Raw genomic sequence first — 19062 nt, forward strand, 5'->3', positions numbered from 1 at the left:
TGAGACAGGAGCCAGAGGTGATTGGCGGACTGTGGAGCGGTGAGACAGGTGCCAGAGGTGATTGGCGGACTGTGGAGCGGTGAGACAGGAGCCAGAGGTGATTGGCGGACTGTGGAGCGGTGAGACAGGTGCCAGAGGTGATTGGCGGACTGTGGAGCGGTGAGACAGGAGCCAGAGGTGATTGGTGGACTGTGGAGCGGTGAGACAGGAGCCAGAGGTGATTGGTGGACTGTGGAGCGGTGAGACAGGAGCCAGAGGTGATTGGTGGACTGTGGAGCGGTGAGACAGGAGCCAGAGGTGATTGGTGGACTGTGGAGCGGTGAGACAGGAGCCAGAGGTGATTGGTGGACTGTGGAGCGGTGAGACAGGTGCCAGAGGTGATTGGTGGACTGTGGAGCGGTGAGACAGGTGCCAGAGGTGATTGGTGGACTGTGGAGCGGTGAGACAGGTGCCCGAGGTGATTGGTGGACTGTGGAGCGGTGAGACAGGAGCCAGAGGTGATTGGTGGACTGTGGAGCGGTGAGACAGGAGCCAGAGGTGATTGGTGGACTGTGGAGCGGTGAGACAGGAGCCAGAGGTGATTGGCGGACTGTGGAGCGGTGAGACAGGTGCCAGACGTGATTGGCGGACTGTGGAGCGGTGAGACAGGAGCCAGAGGTGATTGGCGGACTGTGGAGCGGTGAGACAGGAGCCAGAGGTGATTGGCGGACTGTGGAGCGGTGAGACAGGAGCCAGAGGTGATTGGCGGACTGTGGAGCGGTGAGACAGGAACCAGAGGTGATTGGCGGACTGTGGAGCGGTGAGACAGGAGCCAGAGGTGATTGGTGGACTGTGGAGCGGTGGAAGGTGGTGTCGGGGAGAGAGAGATGAAGTTGCAGGCGAGTGACGGAGGAAGACAGAAGTGAAAAAATACTTTGAGAGGCAGTTGAAGTGCGTGCGGTGGGGGTGGGAAGGTGAAGGTTGGAGTCAGCTGCTGGAGGGAGATGAGCAGGAACACAAAGGGCTACCAGTGCCTCACTCTGATGAACAAAGGAAGTAGGAATGGGCACCATTAGGGTAAAGGAGCATGGCAGGTGACTAGACCCCGAAGGGGTGGGAGAAGAGGAAGGTGTCATATGTGTGCGTGTGTGTGTGTAGAACCAGGAGAGGGATGAAATGAGTGAAATAAAGATAACAGTACTGTGAGGAAAGATCAGAAGGGCAGGGCTGGGGTGAAGAAGCATGAGTTACTATAACTTTGACTGACATGAGATTTGGGGCAGAAACCGCAACGACTGTATATTTAAAGGCCTGGGCATTTCAAGGCACAGAACTGACTAATGAGGCTGAATGGCAGCATTTTGTTCCAGTGCTGAACTGCTGACAGAACAAGGTTCCAGAAGTGATTTCCCTGCTTTTGAAGGTCATACATCAGGAAAACAGGCCCTTCGGCCCAACTCATCCATGTTGTCCAGCGAGCTAGTCCCACCTGCCTGTTTTCAGCCCATAGCCGTCTAAACCTCTCCTGTCCATGTACTTATCCAGATGGATTTTAAATGTTCCTGATGTGCCCAGCTCAACCAGCAATTCTGGCAGCTCATTCCAAATTCTTCCTCAAAACAGTCTCGGTTTCTTTACGTCCCACCTCAGAGAACAAAATGTTGCACAAAATGACGACAGCAGAGTCCGGCAGACTGGCCGGATATTAAGCTTCCTTAGCACTGTCTGGAGCCTGAGGCCGGGAGTTCGGAGTCCCACCATCGGCAAGTTGATGCCAAAGATTGAAGCCGAAAGTTGCTCGAAGTCCATAAGACACAATGGCAGAAGCCCTGAATCTGAGAGCCCATGGGGCAAGTCAGAGGCCTGATGTCTGTGAGTTTGAGAGTCTACTGGAGGCAGCCTGTCCTAGGGTTGGAGGCCTGTCTGTGTGAGTGGGTGGGATGTTTTCATTGCCGTTCTGTCATACTGAACATTTTGGATTCTGGATCTGACTTTGCGGGCTGCCCCCAGCACATCTTTATGTTATGTTTGGTTGTTAACACAAATGCCTCATTTCACTCTGTTTCGACGTACTGTACTGCGATAAGTAACTGAATCGGAATCAGAAAGCGCAAGGTTGCAGCTGGCAGATGTTTGATAATTAAGTGTTGGGGGAGTAGGGAGAAGACCACAGGTGTGTTTTTGCTAAGGAAGGTGGCATCGATTATTAAGGACAGAAGCTGAGAACAGCCCGGTCAGCCTGAAATCACAGCTTACGGACAGCCTCAAGCATTCAATGGGAGAATCGGCCAAGACTGTATTCTAGCCTGTACAGTATGATGTGAAGATGTAACCTTTCTATTCCGAGCTGAGGTCATCACGGAGAGAGTGAGCAGTCCTACCGTGATCAAGTTGGACAAGGTGACTGTGTGGTCAATCTGACCAATACGCCGCAGGTCCACAGACTGCGGTGAAGACACGAGAGCAGGGCTGACAAACAAACTGACCAATATCGTTGATTCAAAGGCATTTACATATGATCATTCAGCAGAAGGCTGCAAGAACCATTTCAAGCAATTCTAAACTGAACACTATTAATTAATATGGAACGGAAAATGTAAAACACAATATAATTAAGGATTAAAATCTATCAACACAAGTGCAATTAAAATTGGTGATACTGTGCAATCGGCTGAACTAAAGCCAACTTAAAGAAAGTCCAACCAAGTGCAGTAGAACTCCGATAATCCGCTATGTGACCGTGAATAGGATATGGCTGGTTCAGCAAATGGTAACTGGGGCCCTGGTTCCTGCACTCGTTTCAAACTCACCAGGACCACATTGGCTGTGCTCCCTTTAAATTCAGTTTGCTGGAGATTTCAGACTCATTTATTTATCATACGTACATCGAAATGCATCCTTTGCGTTAATAACGAACACAACCTGAGGACGTGCTGTGTCCTGCCCACAACGTTCAACAGAACAAGACACGCAGCGATGGCAGTGAAACAGAGGGAGCGTAGTGTAGTGGTTAGTGGAATCACTTTACAACAATCACTAATTGGTGTTCAATTCACACCGCTGTCTGTACGTTCTCCCTGCGACTGTGTGGGTTCCCTCCCACATTCCAAAGACAGATGGATTACGCTGTGGGCGTGCTATGTTGGCGTCACAATCATGGTGACACCTCCAGGCACAATCCTCGCTGATTTGATTTGGCACAAACGGCGCATTTCACTGTATGTTTCGATGTACAAAGTGACAAATAAAAGCTAATCTTTAATCAATGACAGAAAAAAAAGCTTCTTTCCTTTCTCCCATCCTTACACCATCCACTCACACACAGAGAGTCAGGCCTTCAACCTCAGGACAGGCTGCACGAACGAGCTGATTCACAGACATCGGGCCTCCACTCGCGAATATTTATAATTCAATGCAAATCTTAAAAGTGAACTGAAAGTATGTTGGGGTGTTAATGACATCAGATAGTTGAGAAAGCTGGTCAGTCTGACACCATTGTCCCAACCCTGCTGGATTACTGGAGTTTTACTGTACCGTTGGATTGTAACTGATGCTACAAATATTGACACAACATCCTGAAAATCCGGAGTAACTCACACAAAATGCTTACGGACAGACAGTATCTATGGAAAGGAATGGGCCAAGACTTTATCCTCAAGAAGGGTCTCAGCTTGAAATGTTGAGTATTTATTAATTTCCATAGATGCTGTCTGACCTGCTGAGTTCCTCCAGCATTTTGTGTTACTCTACAATTATAGGAATTAACTCTTAAAGACGTTTCTTAAACATGCAGAGTATACTGAAAGTGGATTGAACATTATCATTTGCAGCAGAAAAGTAATTAAACCATCACGGTGCGTGGAGCACAAGCACAGCGTCCTCTAGTGGTCACTCAGGTCAGGACGATTTCACATATTGGTTCTCTCTCCTTGTACAAGACGCGATTTGAAACACCAGATGTCCTGGAAAGAAAATAGGGAAAGTGTTAGCATTGCCTCTGTTCTGGTCCAAATGCGGGAAAATCTGGTACATTGAAATGGTTATGAATGCAATTCCTTCAGGGCTATGCTTTAAAAGAGACATTGGTTTGCAGAATCGGTTACTGTGCGATCAGGCTGTTGGATCCAAAAGTTCTTCACAAGTCACGAATGAGGCTTAAAGCTTGTTGCCTATGATCATCTTATTAAGTGTTACAAGAGTGGGAAGTAAACAAGAAGGAGGAGCTGAGAGTACAAAGAAGAGCCAAAGGAGAAAGCAGTTGTCTACTCTCATACTCGGACTAGATTAGAAAAATTCCAGTGATAACAACCAGCCTTTAAAATAGCCAGATTCACATGGTGTTACACCTGCCACTGAAAATTAAGAACTTTTTCTAGAAAAATTACAGAAGCAACTGTACCGTAATTACTGGAAAATTCACTGAACAATTCCAAACATAGGGGTGATTATATAAACATACAACCTTAAAAAGCCTAAACCACAGGAAGAATAACAATTCTACACCCTAATCCAACAAGGTCAAACATCTTCACTCTTCCATTGGCTGTGTGCACCGCATAACTTCTTCAAACTTCTGGAGCGCCAGGAAAAAAGCCGTCCAGCCTAATTCCTCGTCTTCACTGGGTCTGGAAATTTTACAGTGGCTTTTCATCTTCTGTGCAGCCCTGACATAGCCTGGAACCCCAAAAAAAACACCCACCCAAACAGAGCTAGTTTTTTTGTAGTAAACTGAACTGGAGGTCAGAGGTAGCCTGTCCTTGGGCGGCGGGGTGTGTGTGTGTGTGTGTGTGTGAGTGTGTGTGTGTGTGTGTGTGTGTGTGTGAGTGTGTGTGTGTGTGTGAGAGTGTGTGTGTGTGTGTGTGTGTGTGTGTGTGTGTGTGTGTGTGTGTGTGTGTGTGTGTGTGTGTGTGTGTGTGTGTGTGTGTGTGTGTGTGTGTGACCTATTCTGCTGTTGTATTGGTCAGTTGAGCACGGTGGGCAGAATGCAGGACCACAATCGCACACCCTTAGGTTGTGTTGGTTATTAATGCAAATGACGTCTGTATGTATGTTACGATGCGCATACACGTGATAAATGAATCTGAATCGGAAGGAGTGCACAGGCCGCGAGTTTGCTTTCTGGGTGGCTTCACTGGGCCATGAGGTGCACTGATCTGACAGCACTGCAGGAGCTTTATTGGACTATCCAAGAGTCAGGTACACTACCGATCCTGATTTGCACACATTAATGTGAATAATATTGTGCAGAAAAAAAATACACAGGGCTGATAGAGCAAACAGACGATCAAACAGCATCATAGAGCAAGGAAGCAGGTCCTTCTGCCCATCTAACCCATGCTGATCAGGAATCCCATCTAAGCAGGAAATGTTGCAGCTCTGTAAAACTCTGGATAGACCGCATTGTGTTCAGTTGTGATTGCATCACTATAGGAAGGATGTGGAAGCTTTAGAGAGGGCGCAGAGGAGATTTACCTAGATTAGAGGACACGTTTGACAGGAGAAGGGGTAAAGGCGGGTTACTAGCTCCTTAAAACCAGTCACTCTGTGCAGATGAGGCTCATCAACTGTGGTTGGCAGCTCACCTAGGAGAAGGAAAGCTCTGATCTCAAACCTCCACCGCGTTGTGGCTAAACCCGCTCACGGGGAAGACTTTCAGAGTAAACATTGCTTAAAGTAAAATCCAGAGCTGGAGTCCCTGAGCCAGTCACACGTTGAGTTTAACACTGACTGGCAACTCCTGCGGCGCCGCCAGTGACAAACCGTGTCGGTCTCTGCCGTCCCTTTGGATTCAGCAACTGCGTGGTGAGGGGGAGCCTGCTGCCTTGGCAACAGCTTGCTCTCCACATCGTACTATCCTGGCTTGCATATACACAACGGCAACCAACAGAGGGCATCTTATGGCCAGGGCCTTTCTCTTTGGATGAGAGGTGACTTAATAGAGGTGATTATGAGAGGCAGAGATAGAATGAAGAGCCAATGCCTCTTCACCAGGGTGTTAATGGGCAATACCAGGACATCTAATTAAGGACAGTGGAGGAATGTTTTGATTAGATGTCAGAGGTTGTGTGTGTGTTTTAAGACAGTGGTGAGTGTGTGGAATGCCCTGCCAGGAGAGGTGGTAGAACCAGATACACTAGGGGCATTTAAGAGACTCTTAAATAGGCAGATGGATGCAAGAAAAATGGGGGGGGGGGGCGTTATAGGCTGGGTGGGAAGGAAGAGATAGACTGACTGTGGAGTAGGTCAGCACATCGTGGGCTGAAGGGCCTGTCCTGTGCTGTAATGTCCTATGTTCTTAACAAGTGTGAGCATGTCGAAATCACGGTCACGGTCATCTGTGGAGGACGAGTCACTGTGCATATTTAAAGTGGGGTATGATAGGGTGTCAAAGGTTATGAGAAGAGCCAGGAGAATGGGTTGAGGGGGATAGTAAATCAGCCATGATGCAATGGCAGGGCTGAATGGCCTAATTCTGCTCCTGTGTCTTATAGTCTAAAACAAATTGAGGTTTGGTTGATCTTGTTTCCCGATGGCGTCTCAAGATTCTGTGTTCATTGGCTTGTTGTGGATTAATATCCTGTGTGAGGAGAACGGCAGCAGTTTGCTTTGCTGGCATTGAGAAGGCACAGGGTTCTTACAGCCACCAAGTCCCAATGTTACCCAGTTACCACCTCAACTGCACATTAAACTATTCCCAACAACTCAATTTGATTACAAGGCTGTATGCAACCTTAACGATTTAGATTTTAAATACCTACCGCCAAAGACACATCTTTGTCAATGTTGTACTTCTCCTTTCCTATTTTAAGAACCTCTTCCTCGATATTTTCCTGGCTGGTACCCTTCACGTCAATGTAATTGCAATCCGCACTGGCAAAGTGGCAGGAAATTGCCTGAAAATGCAAACCACATGCAACAGAGGGAATCAGTATTGAAGGAAAAGCATTGTTCAGAACAAGGTTGACAAGTCTGAGAGCTTGACTGAAGGTTTTAAGATTCTTTGATAAAGATTAGCTTTATTTGTCACAAGTACACTGAAACATACAGTGAAATGTGTCGTTTGCATGAGGATTGTGTTGGGGCCAGCACGCAAGCGTCAGCACGCTTCTGACATTAACATTAGCATGCCCACAGCTTAATAAACCTAAACGGAATATACCTTGGAACGGGCGAAGAACAGACGCGGCCACGGAGAGAACATACAAACTCCTCACAGAAAACAATGGGAATCATAAGACCACAAGACACGAGGCAGAATTTGGCCTATTGAGTGTGCTCTGCAATTCCATCATGGCTGATTTATTATCCCCCTCAATCCCTTTCTCCTGCCTTCTCCCTGTAACTTCTGATGATTTGATTAATCAAGAATCTATCAATCCACGTACGCTTTAAATACACCCAAGACTTGACCTCCACAACCGTCTGCAGCAATGGATTTCACAGATTCACTACCCACCGCCTAAAGAAATTCCTCATCATCTCTGTTCGAAATGGATGTTCCTCTATTTTGAAGCTGTACGCTCTAGTCCTAGACTCCCCTAATATAGGAAACATCTTCTCCATGTCCACTCTATCTTGGTCTTTTAATATTGGGTAAGTTTCAATGATATTAAACCATAAGACATAGGAGCAGGATTGGACCATTTGGCCCAGAGGCTGCTCTGCCATTTCATCATGCCTGATCCAGTTTCCCTCTCAGCCCCAATCTCTTACCTTCTCCCCATACTGTTTCATGCCCTGACTCATCAAGAATCCATCAAACTCTGCCTTAAATATACTAAATGACTTAGCCTCCACAGTGCCTGTGGCAATGAATTCCACAGATTCACCACTCCCTGGCTAAAGAAATTCCTCATCTCTGTTCTAAAAGGATGCCCCCTCTATACTGAGGCTGTGTTGTCTAGTCTTACACTCCCCACCACAGGAAACATCCTCTCCAGATCCACTCTATTGAGGCCTTTCAACATTCGATAGGTTTCAATGAGGTCACCCCTCATTCTTCTAGAGGCCCAGAGCCATTCAACCCTCCTCATATGACAAGCTTTTCAATCCCAGAATCATTTTCATGATCCTCCATTGAACCCCCTCCAATGTTAACACACCCTTTCTTAGATAGAGGGCCCAAAACTGCTCCCAATATTCCAAATAAGGCCTCACCTGTGCTCTATAAACATTACATTCTAGTCCTATTGAAATGAATGCTAACATCACATCTGCCTTCCTCGCTGCAGACTCAAACTGCAAATGAACCTTTAGGGAATCCTGCACAAGGACTCCCAAGTCCTTTTGTATCTCAGATTTTTGTATTTTGTATTTTTGTATTTTGTATTTTCTCTCCAGTTCTAGTCTACTATTTTATTTCTTTCTCCAAAGTGCATGACCATACACTTCCTCTGCCACTTTTTTGCCAATTCTCCTAATCTAAATCCTTCTATAGCCTCTCTACTTCCTCAAAACTATCTGCCTGTCTATCTTCGCATCATCCGCCAACTTGGCCACAAAGCCATCAATTCCGTCATCCAAGTCATTGGCATGTAACATAAAAAGAAGCGATCCCAACACAGATCCCTGTTGAACACTATTCATTGGAGGTCAACTAGAAAAGGCTCCCTTTATTTCCACTCTTTGCCTCCAGCCAATCAGCCGCTGCTCTGTCCATGCCAGTATCTTTCCTGTAATGCCATGGGCATAACTTGTTAAGCAGCCTCATGTGCGACACCTTGTCAAAGGTCTTCTGAAAATTCAAGTACAGTACACAACATCAACCGATTCTCCTTTGTCTATCCTGCTTGTTAATTCTTTGAAGAATTCCAACAAATTTATCAGGCAAGATTTTCCCTGATTATATTATGTGCCTCCAAGTACACAGAGAGCTCATCCTTAACAACCAACTCCAACATCTTCCAAACCACTGAGTTCAAACTAACTAGTCTATAAATTCCTTTCTTCTGCTTCTCTCCCTTCTTGAAGAGTTCAGAGACATTTTCAATTTTCCATTCCTTCAGAACCATGCCCGAAAGATCACTACTGATGCTTCCACAATCTCTTCAGCCACCTCTTTAAGAACCCTGGGGTGTACACCATCTGGTCCAGGTGACTTATCTACCTTCAATCCTTTCAGTTTCCTAAGAACCTGCTCCTTAGTAATGGCAACTTCACCCTCATTCTTCTAAACTCATATTGAGTACAGGCCCAGAGCTATCAAATGCTCCTCATACATTAACCCTTTTGTTTCCGGGATCATTCTAATAAACCTTCTGTGGACCCTCTCCAATGCCAGCACATCCTATCGTAGATAACGGGCTCATAACTGATCACAATACTCCAAGTGCAGTCTGACCAATACCATACAAAACTTCACAATTACCTCTACAAAGGCAAAATCTCATTAATCCACAAAACACCAATGAATGTTACTGCAAAAACTCTGTTCCTGAAAAACCACGGCACCCAAAGCTGAAACAGGGCTTGGAGATGACAATTAGTAAACTTAATCTAATTTCAACGATCAAATGTGGTGATAGCAATGCCAGCCCCACGGCCTCATATCACTCAGCAAGATCAGAAAGCGTGTTGATCAAAGCACAAACTAAACTTATTATCAAAATACATATCCAACATCAAATACAACCCTGAGATTCATTTTCTTGCAGGCATTCACAATGGAAAAAGAAATACAATAGAATCAATGAAAAACTACCCAGAGACTGACAAACAACCAATGTACAAAAGAAGACAATCTGTACAAATACAAAATACGTAAATAACAAGAGAATTGATCATGTGAAGAGCCAGAAGCTTTTTCCCAGCACTGAAGTGGCTAACACGAGCAGGCATAGTTTTAAGCTGTTTGGAAGTATGTACTGAGGTTGGTGTGTGGAACACTCTGCCAGCGACAGTGGTAGAGGCGGATACAATAGGGTATTTCAAGAGACTCTTAGATGGGTACACGGAGCTTAGAAAAATAGAGGGCTACGTGCTAGGGAAATTCTAGGCAGCGTCTAGAGTAGGTTACATGGTCGGCACAACATTGTGGGCCGAAGGGACTGCAATGTGCTGTAGATTTTCTACGTCCTACGTAGCATCCTTGAAAATGAGCCAATAGGCTGTGGAATCAATTTAGTGTTGAATTGAGTGAAATTATCCACGCTACTTGAGGAGATTTTGCTTGTGAAGGAAGTTTATTTTGCATTGGACTCTCCATCTACTACGTGTGATGGGTCTCACTTTCCCGTAACCCCTGTGCATCAACCTCACCTTTCGGAAGCCACGAGTCTGATTGGTTCCCGATCCGTGGATGAGCAGAGGATGAAAGAACACTGTGTCACCCTTCTCCATTTCCAGGTGAAGCCGGGGATGGCTGGGGTCGTAATCGTGTATGCCATGATACATCTTATTGACACCACCCTGAAAATAGAGCAGACCAGGACAGCATACCACATCACCTTCATGAGCAAAAATAACATTCTCCATAGGAACAACATAAGATATAAGAGCAGGAGTCGGCCATCTGGCCCGTTGAGCCTGCTCCACCATTCAATAAGATCATGGCTGATCTGAACATGGATTCATCTCTACTGACCTGCTTTTTCCCCACAACCCGTAATCCCCCTACTCTGCAAAAATCGATCCAACTGTGTCTTAAATATATTTACTGAGGTAGCCTCCACTGCTTCATTAGGCAGAGAATTCCACAGATCCACCACTCTTTGGGAAAAGCAGTTCCTCCTCATCTCCATCCTAAATCTACTCCCCCAAATCTTGAGGCTATGTCCCCTAGTTCCAGTCTCACCTACGAGTGGAAGCAACTTTCCTGCTTCTATCTTATCTGTCCTTTTCATAACTTTATATGTTTTTATAAGGTCTCTTCTCATTCTTCAAAATTTCAGCGAGTACAGTCCCAGGCGACTCAATCTCTCCTCAGAGTCTAACCCCCTCATCACCGGAATCAACCTGGTGAACCTCCTCTGCACTGCCTCCAAAGCCAGTATATCCTTCCTCAAGCATGGAGACCAGAAATGCACACAGTACTCCAGGTGCGGCCTCATCAGTACCCTGTATAGTTGTAGCATGACCTCCCTACTCTTAAATTCAATCCCTCTAGCAATGAAGACACAAGAAAAGCCAGAAAACTCAGCACTGGTGTGTTCCAAGTCTGATACATATCATTAATAGAACAAGTGTAATTACTAGAAACCATTTTAAGCAATCCAATTCTTGATGTGTATTAGTTCAGCACTCTAACTTTCCTGAAATTAGCAGGTTTAGAATTTGTGATCAGGATTTATTTGTGATATTTAAATTTCTGTGCAATCTTGTTTCATGGATCTTATTTTAGTCCATTTTTGGGAAGAACAAGTGTTTTGTAATTTCATTCATCAAGGTGTTAGTCCTACTTTTTTTGTGAAATGCATCCTGAGAGAAATCATTTCACTCCACAAACCGGAACTGTTCTCTATAAGATCTGGAAAGCCAGATTTACTATTAATGACTCAGATGACATAGTTTATTGAAAATCACCCTTAAAGCTTGTAAATTCCAATAAGTACGAGCCTGGTTTCCTTAATTTGTTTATTTAATTAAGAGATTCAACACGGTAACAGGCCTTTCCAGCTCAACAGCTCACATTGCCCAATTACACCCATGGGGCCAATTAACCTACTAACTTGGTGCTTTTTGGAATGTGGGAGGAAACCTGGGCACTTGGAGGAAACCCATGCATCACGGGAAGAATGTACAAACTTTACAGATGGTGGCGGGAATTGAACACTGGTCACTGGTATAGTAATGGCGTTACTCTTCTGTGTCAGCCCTATGCAGGCATACGCTGCACTTACCAGCCAATTGGGGTAAACGTGTTTCTTCAGGCTGCCCTTGTGCGTCCCCGGCAGAACGACGAGGCAGCCGTTGCTGCGGTCCACCTTCTCCATGGCAGTCCAGGCACACACGATCTGGTCCGCAGGCCGAAAGGGGAAGTAATGCAGATCCTGGTGTAACGGATGGCGTGAGGTCTTCTTTCCTGAGGGTGTGTGCACGTGGAACTCAATGTGGTACAGAGAACGGGAGCATGAAGACCCAGCACTTACCGTTTCAGGAACAGCTTCTTCCCCTCTACCACGAGACAAAATGAATCATAATAGGATGCACACTGCTGTATTTGTCAACGTGGAGCGGAGAGTGATTTTGGAAATCTGGCAAGAGCAAAGGATGTTAGGGATGGCAAGGGTGGAGGGGTGTTGGACAGGTGACAGAGATGGAGTGCCAGGAGTGGGGGGGGGGGGGGTGGCCTGGGTGCCAATACATCCATCCCTGAGGCATCAGGCAAGGTCATTTGATTCCAATCAATTGGTTTATTGATCATTACACAATGTCTCCCCCCCTCTCCCTTCGCTTTTTCCCAAGCACGATTCCCGTCTCCTTACCCCTTCACATGCTCTGTCCACATTAGAGACGCATATCAGAATCAGGTTTATCAACACTTACTTATGTCATGAAATTAGTTTCTTTTGTACCAGCAGTACAGTGCAATGCACACAATTGCTACAGTACTGTGCAAATGTATCAAAGACCTTTGCACAGTGTTGTCTATATATATCTCACGACTGCACTGCCAGATCCAGCTCAAACCGCAGAATCAAGTTTGCTGACGACACAACAGTGGGTTGGCCTCACCAGCAACAATGACGAGTTGGCATCCAGACAGAGGGTAGAGGGGCTTGACAGATAGTGTGAGAACAACAACCTGGGATTCAACATGCACAAGACAGAAGAGATGACTGTGGACTTCAGCAAGGCACAGGTCGATCACTCTCCACTGCACATCAATGGCTGTGCCAAGGAAAGAGTTCCTTGGTGTGCTCATAATGGACGATCTAACCTGTACCCACAATACCTTCTCATTAATCCAGGCGGTACAGGAGTGTCAGGACCAGGACTGCCGGACTGAGTGACAGCTTCTTCCCTCAGGCTGTGAGACTCATGAATACCCTGCCACCACTGAGGTCTCATCAATTGGACAGCGAGCTGTTTACCTTACCGTCTACCTGTGCTGTGCTTTACTAGCATTTTGAGTTATATTGTATTAACTTATTCCTAATGGAATATTTTGGTCTAAGTGCTCTGTGTGATGTATGTCTTGTGGATGCTGGAGGATGTTGCTGCTGACCGTAACGCTTGGCGACAGCTGTGTAGGGACGGGGTTCGTATTCTGGAGATGGAAACAACAACCAGAAGTCAGCAGAAGAGAGCCAGGAGAAATGCAGCCATGGTTGCCATCACTACCACACATACATGTTCCACCTGTAACAGAGCCTGTGGGTCCAGGATAGGACTGTATAGTCATCAAAGATCTCACCGTTAAAGGAGTGGACGTTGTCATCGGATTCCAATGGACAACCGAAGAAAAAAAGATGCACCATGGTCCAGAGGAAGGCTATTTTGCTTGATGTACACATAATCAAATGACAACAAACTTGAATGTGATATATAGCTGTTGAGTGCCATTGCGTTGTTGTCGACTCATGGCGACCCTATGGTGTCCATATGTCCACAGGGTTTTTGTGGAATGATACGTAAGTAGATTGCCAGGCCTCTCTTGTGTGCAGAAACTACTGCTGCCCAGGTTGGGACCCAACCGGTTTCAAACTCGAAGTCCAGTACTGATGCCACTACACCATCGGCCGCTCCAAAATATATCATACCCATATAAATTTCTTATTATAATTTATAGTGTATTGATATATATCGTACTGTACTGCTGCTACTAAGCAACAAATTCCATGACAGATGTCTGTGCTAAAACACCCGATTATGATACTGATTATATTATTCACACACCAACACTTTTCTCAACCAGTTCTCAGAATGCACTGATTTCACTACAAGTTCATAGAGCTTCTGCTTCCTGGATATCCAATCACCAGTAATTTATCCTGGTCCAGCCATGTTGACGCTATGGCCAAGAGAGGTAAACATCACTTCCACTTCCTCAGAAGGCTGAGGAAATTTAGCACGTCCCATATAACCTTCACCAACCTTTACAAGTGCACCACAGATCAGGATGCATTACAGCTTGCTATGGCAACTACTCTGCTCAAGGTCATAAGAAATTGTAGAGTTGTGAACTCGGCCCATTTCATCACACAAACCAATCTACCTTTGTTTGATTCCACCTACACCTCATACTGTCTCAGGAAAGCAGACCACATAATCAATACCCCTCCCACTCCAGTCCTTCTACCTTCTCTCCCCTCACCTCGGTGGAACTTGAAAAACCTACCACCGCGATCAAGGACAGTGCATGGCCTGCAGTTGGACTCCAACACACTGAAGGTGAATGCTTGAGCTCCCAGTCTTCCTCCTCATGGCCCTCGCACTTTGTCTTCCTGCACTCTACTTCCTCTGTAACACTACGTCCTGCATTCTGTTCTCATTTTACCACCTCAACACACTTCTGTATGCCATGATGAAGGCTCTCAGCCAAACGTCCACTCCTTATTCCTACCTGACCTCCTGAGTTCCTTCAGCATTTTGTGTGTGTTGCTCTATTTCCAGTGCCTGCAGAATCTCTTACACATGCCATCATCTGTCTGGATAGTGTACAGAGGTTTTTCTACTAAATCTTTCGTATACTAGGTAGTACGTTGGTGCCGGAAGCACCGACAATTTTGGATGTAGTGCTGCAGTCAGGTGGCTCCACAAAGACAGGACAGCTCATTCTTTTAAGGGCAAAGGAGGTGGGGTATTCTTTATGACTAACTTCTCGTGGCTGTTCTGTCTCAGAGGCTGACGTCAGAACATCACTGAAGAGGGTGAACTGTCGCAAGGCATCAGGCCCTGATGGTGTCCCGGGGGGGGGGGGGGGGGCTGTGCAAACCAACTGGCGGGAGGGTTCGAGGACACCTTCAAACTCTCGCTGCTGCGGTCGGAGGGTACCCACCAGAAGGGCGACAATCATATCAGTGTCGAAGAAGAGCAGGGTGAGCTGCCTCAGTGGTCCTCACATCTACTCTGATGAAGAGCTTTGGGAGGCCTTGGATCACCTGAACAGCAGTGATACCTACATCAGGCTGCCGTTTATTGACTACAGTAGTCAATAAACACACAAACTACATACAGTGATTTATAGTTTTTACATGTATTGCAATGGACCACAAAGCAACGACTTTCATGACATATGCCAATGACATTAATTCTGACACCGATTCTATATGAACAGTATGCAAGACAAGCTTTTCAGTGTATCTTGGTACATGTGACAATAATAAACCAATACCAATTCAATCTTTCTCATTGTGAATTTGCAGCTTATTGTTTACCTGCACTGCACTTTCTTTGTAGCTGTTACACTATATTCTGCATTCCATTATTGTTTTACCTGGTACTACCTCAGTGCACTGTTGTAATGAATTTATAAACAGTGGAGTCCACTTAAATGGGACCAGTACATTTTGTCCCAATTAGCTGATGTTTCATGGAGATAGTTTAAAAGGTATAAAAAGACAAACTACCATTTAACTGAATACCAAATTATGTATTTCAGTGAAATACAGAACAAATTAGAACACAACCATATTACTATAGTACTATAAAACTGTACTAATAGTTATTGACATTGGAATTCATCCAGTGTATGCTGCCGTATTCCTTTGGCTGATGGTAAACGAACAAACTGGCACAGGCATCCAGTGCAGATAATGGGCTGCATCCTCCAAATATTCATTTTCATTCTAATATTCAAGACGATTGCCAAAACCTTCAAATTTGTTATAGTTCCGAACTTTAAGTAGTGAAATAATTTCATTTCTAGCATCTCCAGTGTGCAACAGTTCTGAACTGTCTGACTGCTTATTTCTTACCAACTATCCGCCGCAAAAATCACTGCTTTTTGAATACAGACAGACACAGCTGGCGCGATTTTAAAACTGCTCGTTCTAAGCTACACAAGTGCACGTGACTAATGCAAGTTAGAAATTATGCAGCAACAGTCCCCTGTCCCAATTAAGCAAAACAGTGGCCCAGATAAACGAAGGGAGTCCTGGCTATTTTGTCGATTAGGGTTTTGCTGAGCACTCAGTGCGTGGCCTTTTCTCGCTGTTGCCGTCAGGTGGGAGGTGCGGGGGCCTGGGGTCACACGCTCAGTCATTCAGGAGTGGCTTCTTCCCCTCTGCCATCCGATTCCTGGGTGGACGTTGACACTTTGGACGCTACCTCACTTTTAAAAAAATATACAGTGTTACTGTTTTTGCATGTTTTTTTTTTGGTCTATGTATGTAATGGATTTACTTGTTAATTTATTATTATTGGTTTATTTTATTTATTTATTTTTCTCTCTGCTAGATTATGTATTGCATTGAACTGCTGCTGCTAAGTTAACAAATTTCACGTCACATGCCGGTGATAATAAACCCGATTCTGATCTTTAAGAGTTGTCCCACATAAGCGGCTGTCCTGATTAACGGACAGCCCAATTAAGTGGAATCCGCTGAAAGCAAAAAGCGTGCAAGACAAGCTTTTCAGTGTGTCTCAGCACATGTGACACCAATAAACTGGTTGAAATCTTCTTCCTTCTCCTTCTTCCTGTCTTACCTGAGTCAGGAGGTTTGTTGATCAGCATAGTGTGCATTGCCATGATGTTGGGACCAGTGAAGCACTCCACATATCTCAAGATCTGAAAGTATAAACTGTATTAATAAAGCACTTGATGCAAAAGGCTGATTTCAAATACAATATCCACCTACAAATCAGCTGCAAGATTTGCAAACTGGTATGTTAAATTAGATAAGCATTTGAGGATGTCTTGAAGAGTACAGTGAGACCAGCAAAATATTTTTAGACTGGATTATTCTGATTTGACAGCAGCCTACTGGTCTGAAAGTAATTTATAGTTCTATGAAAATGTTACATTTTGTGCAGCAAGCTCTTCTTTTTAGGAGAACACCATACCCTAACATTGCTTCTTGTTTGTGCAACAATCTAAATCATTTGCATTTCTTAGGATTAAAAGAAGTCTTTAGCCTTTAAATCTTGCCTCTCACCTCTGGTAGGCAGCAGTACCTAAAAAGGATTTCATTGTTTTGGAAATCTTGGATCTTGGAAACAGCCTTGTGATCTGGAACGTACTCCGATTTTGAAATGGCTACATCTCTCATCACTGTTAATCCAGGGACCACTACTTCCTTCTGACAGATCCTTTCAAACTCCTCTCTGTAACCAAGACAAACAGCATTCATTTCTAAACATACTTTGGATATATTCATTATATCTACAATATTAGCAAATGGATAATAATTTATTTTTCAGTTTACTTCTGTAATAAAGAATTCTAAACAATTCTCTTCCTCGAAACTTTAGAACCATCTACCCAAAGGAATGTCAGAGGCCAGGTAATCGAGTATACACAAAACTGATTTTCAGTAGGCGTGTTAAGGGTTTGAAGTGTTGGAAGGTCCAGATTAAAGTTTTCATTGTGCTTTTCTTCATAGTTTTCACTTTCTTTATTCTCTTATATATTTATACAATCACCTGCTTGTCTGTAAACTTTTAGTATCTTAGCAAACTTCAGCAGTGCTTTCGCCCTACACCCTTTCAAGCAGGACAATCCCGATTCCAACCTGGGCAAAAATATTACTCCTTTGAGCTACTTGAACTAAACCTGAACCCTCTAGTTTTGACACCCCAGCTATGTGGAAATTTTTCCTGCCGCCTCTCCTGTCTGCACAGCTCGTTATTCTTACACCTCAGTCAGTCTTCGGGGTTTCTTACACTCCAAGGAAAACAAGCCCGCTCTCTCCTCACGTGTAAGGGGCACCATGCCACGCAGCGCCTGGTGAATCTCCTCTGCACCCTCCCCAGTGTACAGTGTGGAGACCAGAAGTGTGCACAGTACTCCAGCTGTGGCCTAGCCAAGTTTTACAAGCTAATATTTGGTGCCCCAGCCGATGATGTCTGGTATCCACACACTCCCTTCGTGTCTACCCACGCTGCTACCTTCAGGGATCTTAGTGACGTTTACCAGCAGCGAAGGACTGAAGCATTGTTCGGGATCCCTACCACCCACCCCACAATCTCTTTTACCCACTGCCACAGGAAGGAGATTCAGGAGCCTCAGCACTAGGAACTGCCAGACTGGCTCAACAGCTTCTCCCCTTAGGCTCTGAGACTAATGAGTACCCTGCCACCACCGTGGTGTCCCTACCAGAACAGCGAGCTGTTTACTGTTCACTTGTGCTGCACACTACATGTATTTTTCAATTATACCTTATTAATTTATTTCTGGTAATATTTCGAATTGGTGCTGTGTGTGATACATGTCTTGTGGGTGCACTGTGGTCCAGAGTAATGTTGTTTCATTTGGCTATATGCATGTACAATCAGTTGACAATAAACTTGAACATGAGCCCCCTTTGTTCCTCAATGCTTCCTAGATCCCATCATTCATCATGTCCTCTCCTTATTGGTTGGCTCAAAGCACATCATCTCATCCTTATCAGGATTAACGTCAATCTGTCACTGCCCTGTCCAATTTACCAATGTCTAACGATAACCTGACTACCCTCCTCACTGTCAACAAAACTACCAATTTTCACCTTATCTCCCAATAATCCTCCTACATTCCTATCCAGATCATTAATGTAACTGTCAAACAGCAAAAGGGGTCCCAGCACAGATCCGAGATAGGCACCATGGATCACAAAAACCCCCCACCTTTACCCCTTGTCCCCTACCAGAAAGTGAATTTTAGAGAACACACACAAAATGTTGGAGGAACTTCACAGGTCAGACAGGATCTATGGAGGGGAATAAGTAGTCAACATTTTGGGCCAAGAACATTTATTAGTACAGGTTTCCCCCCACCGCCATCCGAAAATAGAGTGTTGCTACAAAACCGTTTGTAAGCCGAAATGGTGTAAAGCGAAGAAGCAATTGCCATTAATTTATATGGGAAAAATTTTTGAGCGTTCCCAGACCCAAAAAATAACCTACCAGATCATATCAAATAACACATAAAACCTAAAATAACACTAACATATAGTAAAAGCAGGAATGATATGATAAATACACAGCCTATATAGAGTAGAAATA

At 44.8% G+C, this 19062-nt stretch overlaps 1 protein-coding gene across 1 annotated transcript in view; it reads right to left on the reverse strand.

The window, feature by feature from the left end:
- Window positions 1-2923: 2923 nt before the first annotated feature.
- Window positions 2924-19062, reverse strand: part of phyh (phytanoyl-CoA 2-hydroxylase) — a 28157-nt gene continuing 12018 nt past the window's right edge. Inside the window, exons 4-9 of the mRNA XM_073066573.1 lie at window positions 17016-17184; window positions 16567-16648; window positions 11817-11998; window positions 10237-10386; window positions 6738-6872; window positions 2924-3941 (exon numbers count right to left, since the gene is read on the reverse strand). Of these exons, the coding sequence (XP_072922674.1) occupies window positions 3888-3941; window positions 6738-6872; window positions 10237-10386; window positions 11817-11998; window positions 16567-16648; window positions 17016-17184 (772 nt within the window). The 3' untranslated portion in view covers window positions 2924-3887. The remainder of the gene's footprint in view (window positions 3942-6737; window positions 6873-10236; window positions 10387-11816; window positions 11999-16566; window positions 16649-17015; window positions 17185-19062) is intronic.

This window comes from Hemitrygon akajei, chromosome 14, assembly GCF_048418815.1.
Source record: "Hemitrygon akajei chromosome 14, sHemAka1.3, whole genome shotgun sequence".
NCBI lineage: Eukaryota > Metazoa > Chordata > Chondrichthyes > Myliobatiformes > Dasyatidae > Hemitrygon > Hemitrygon akajei.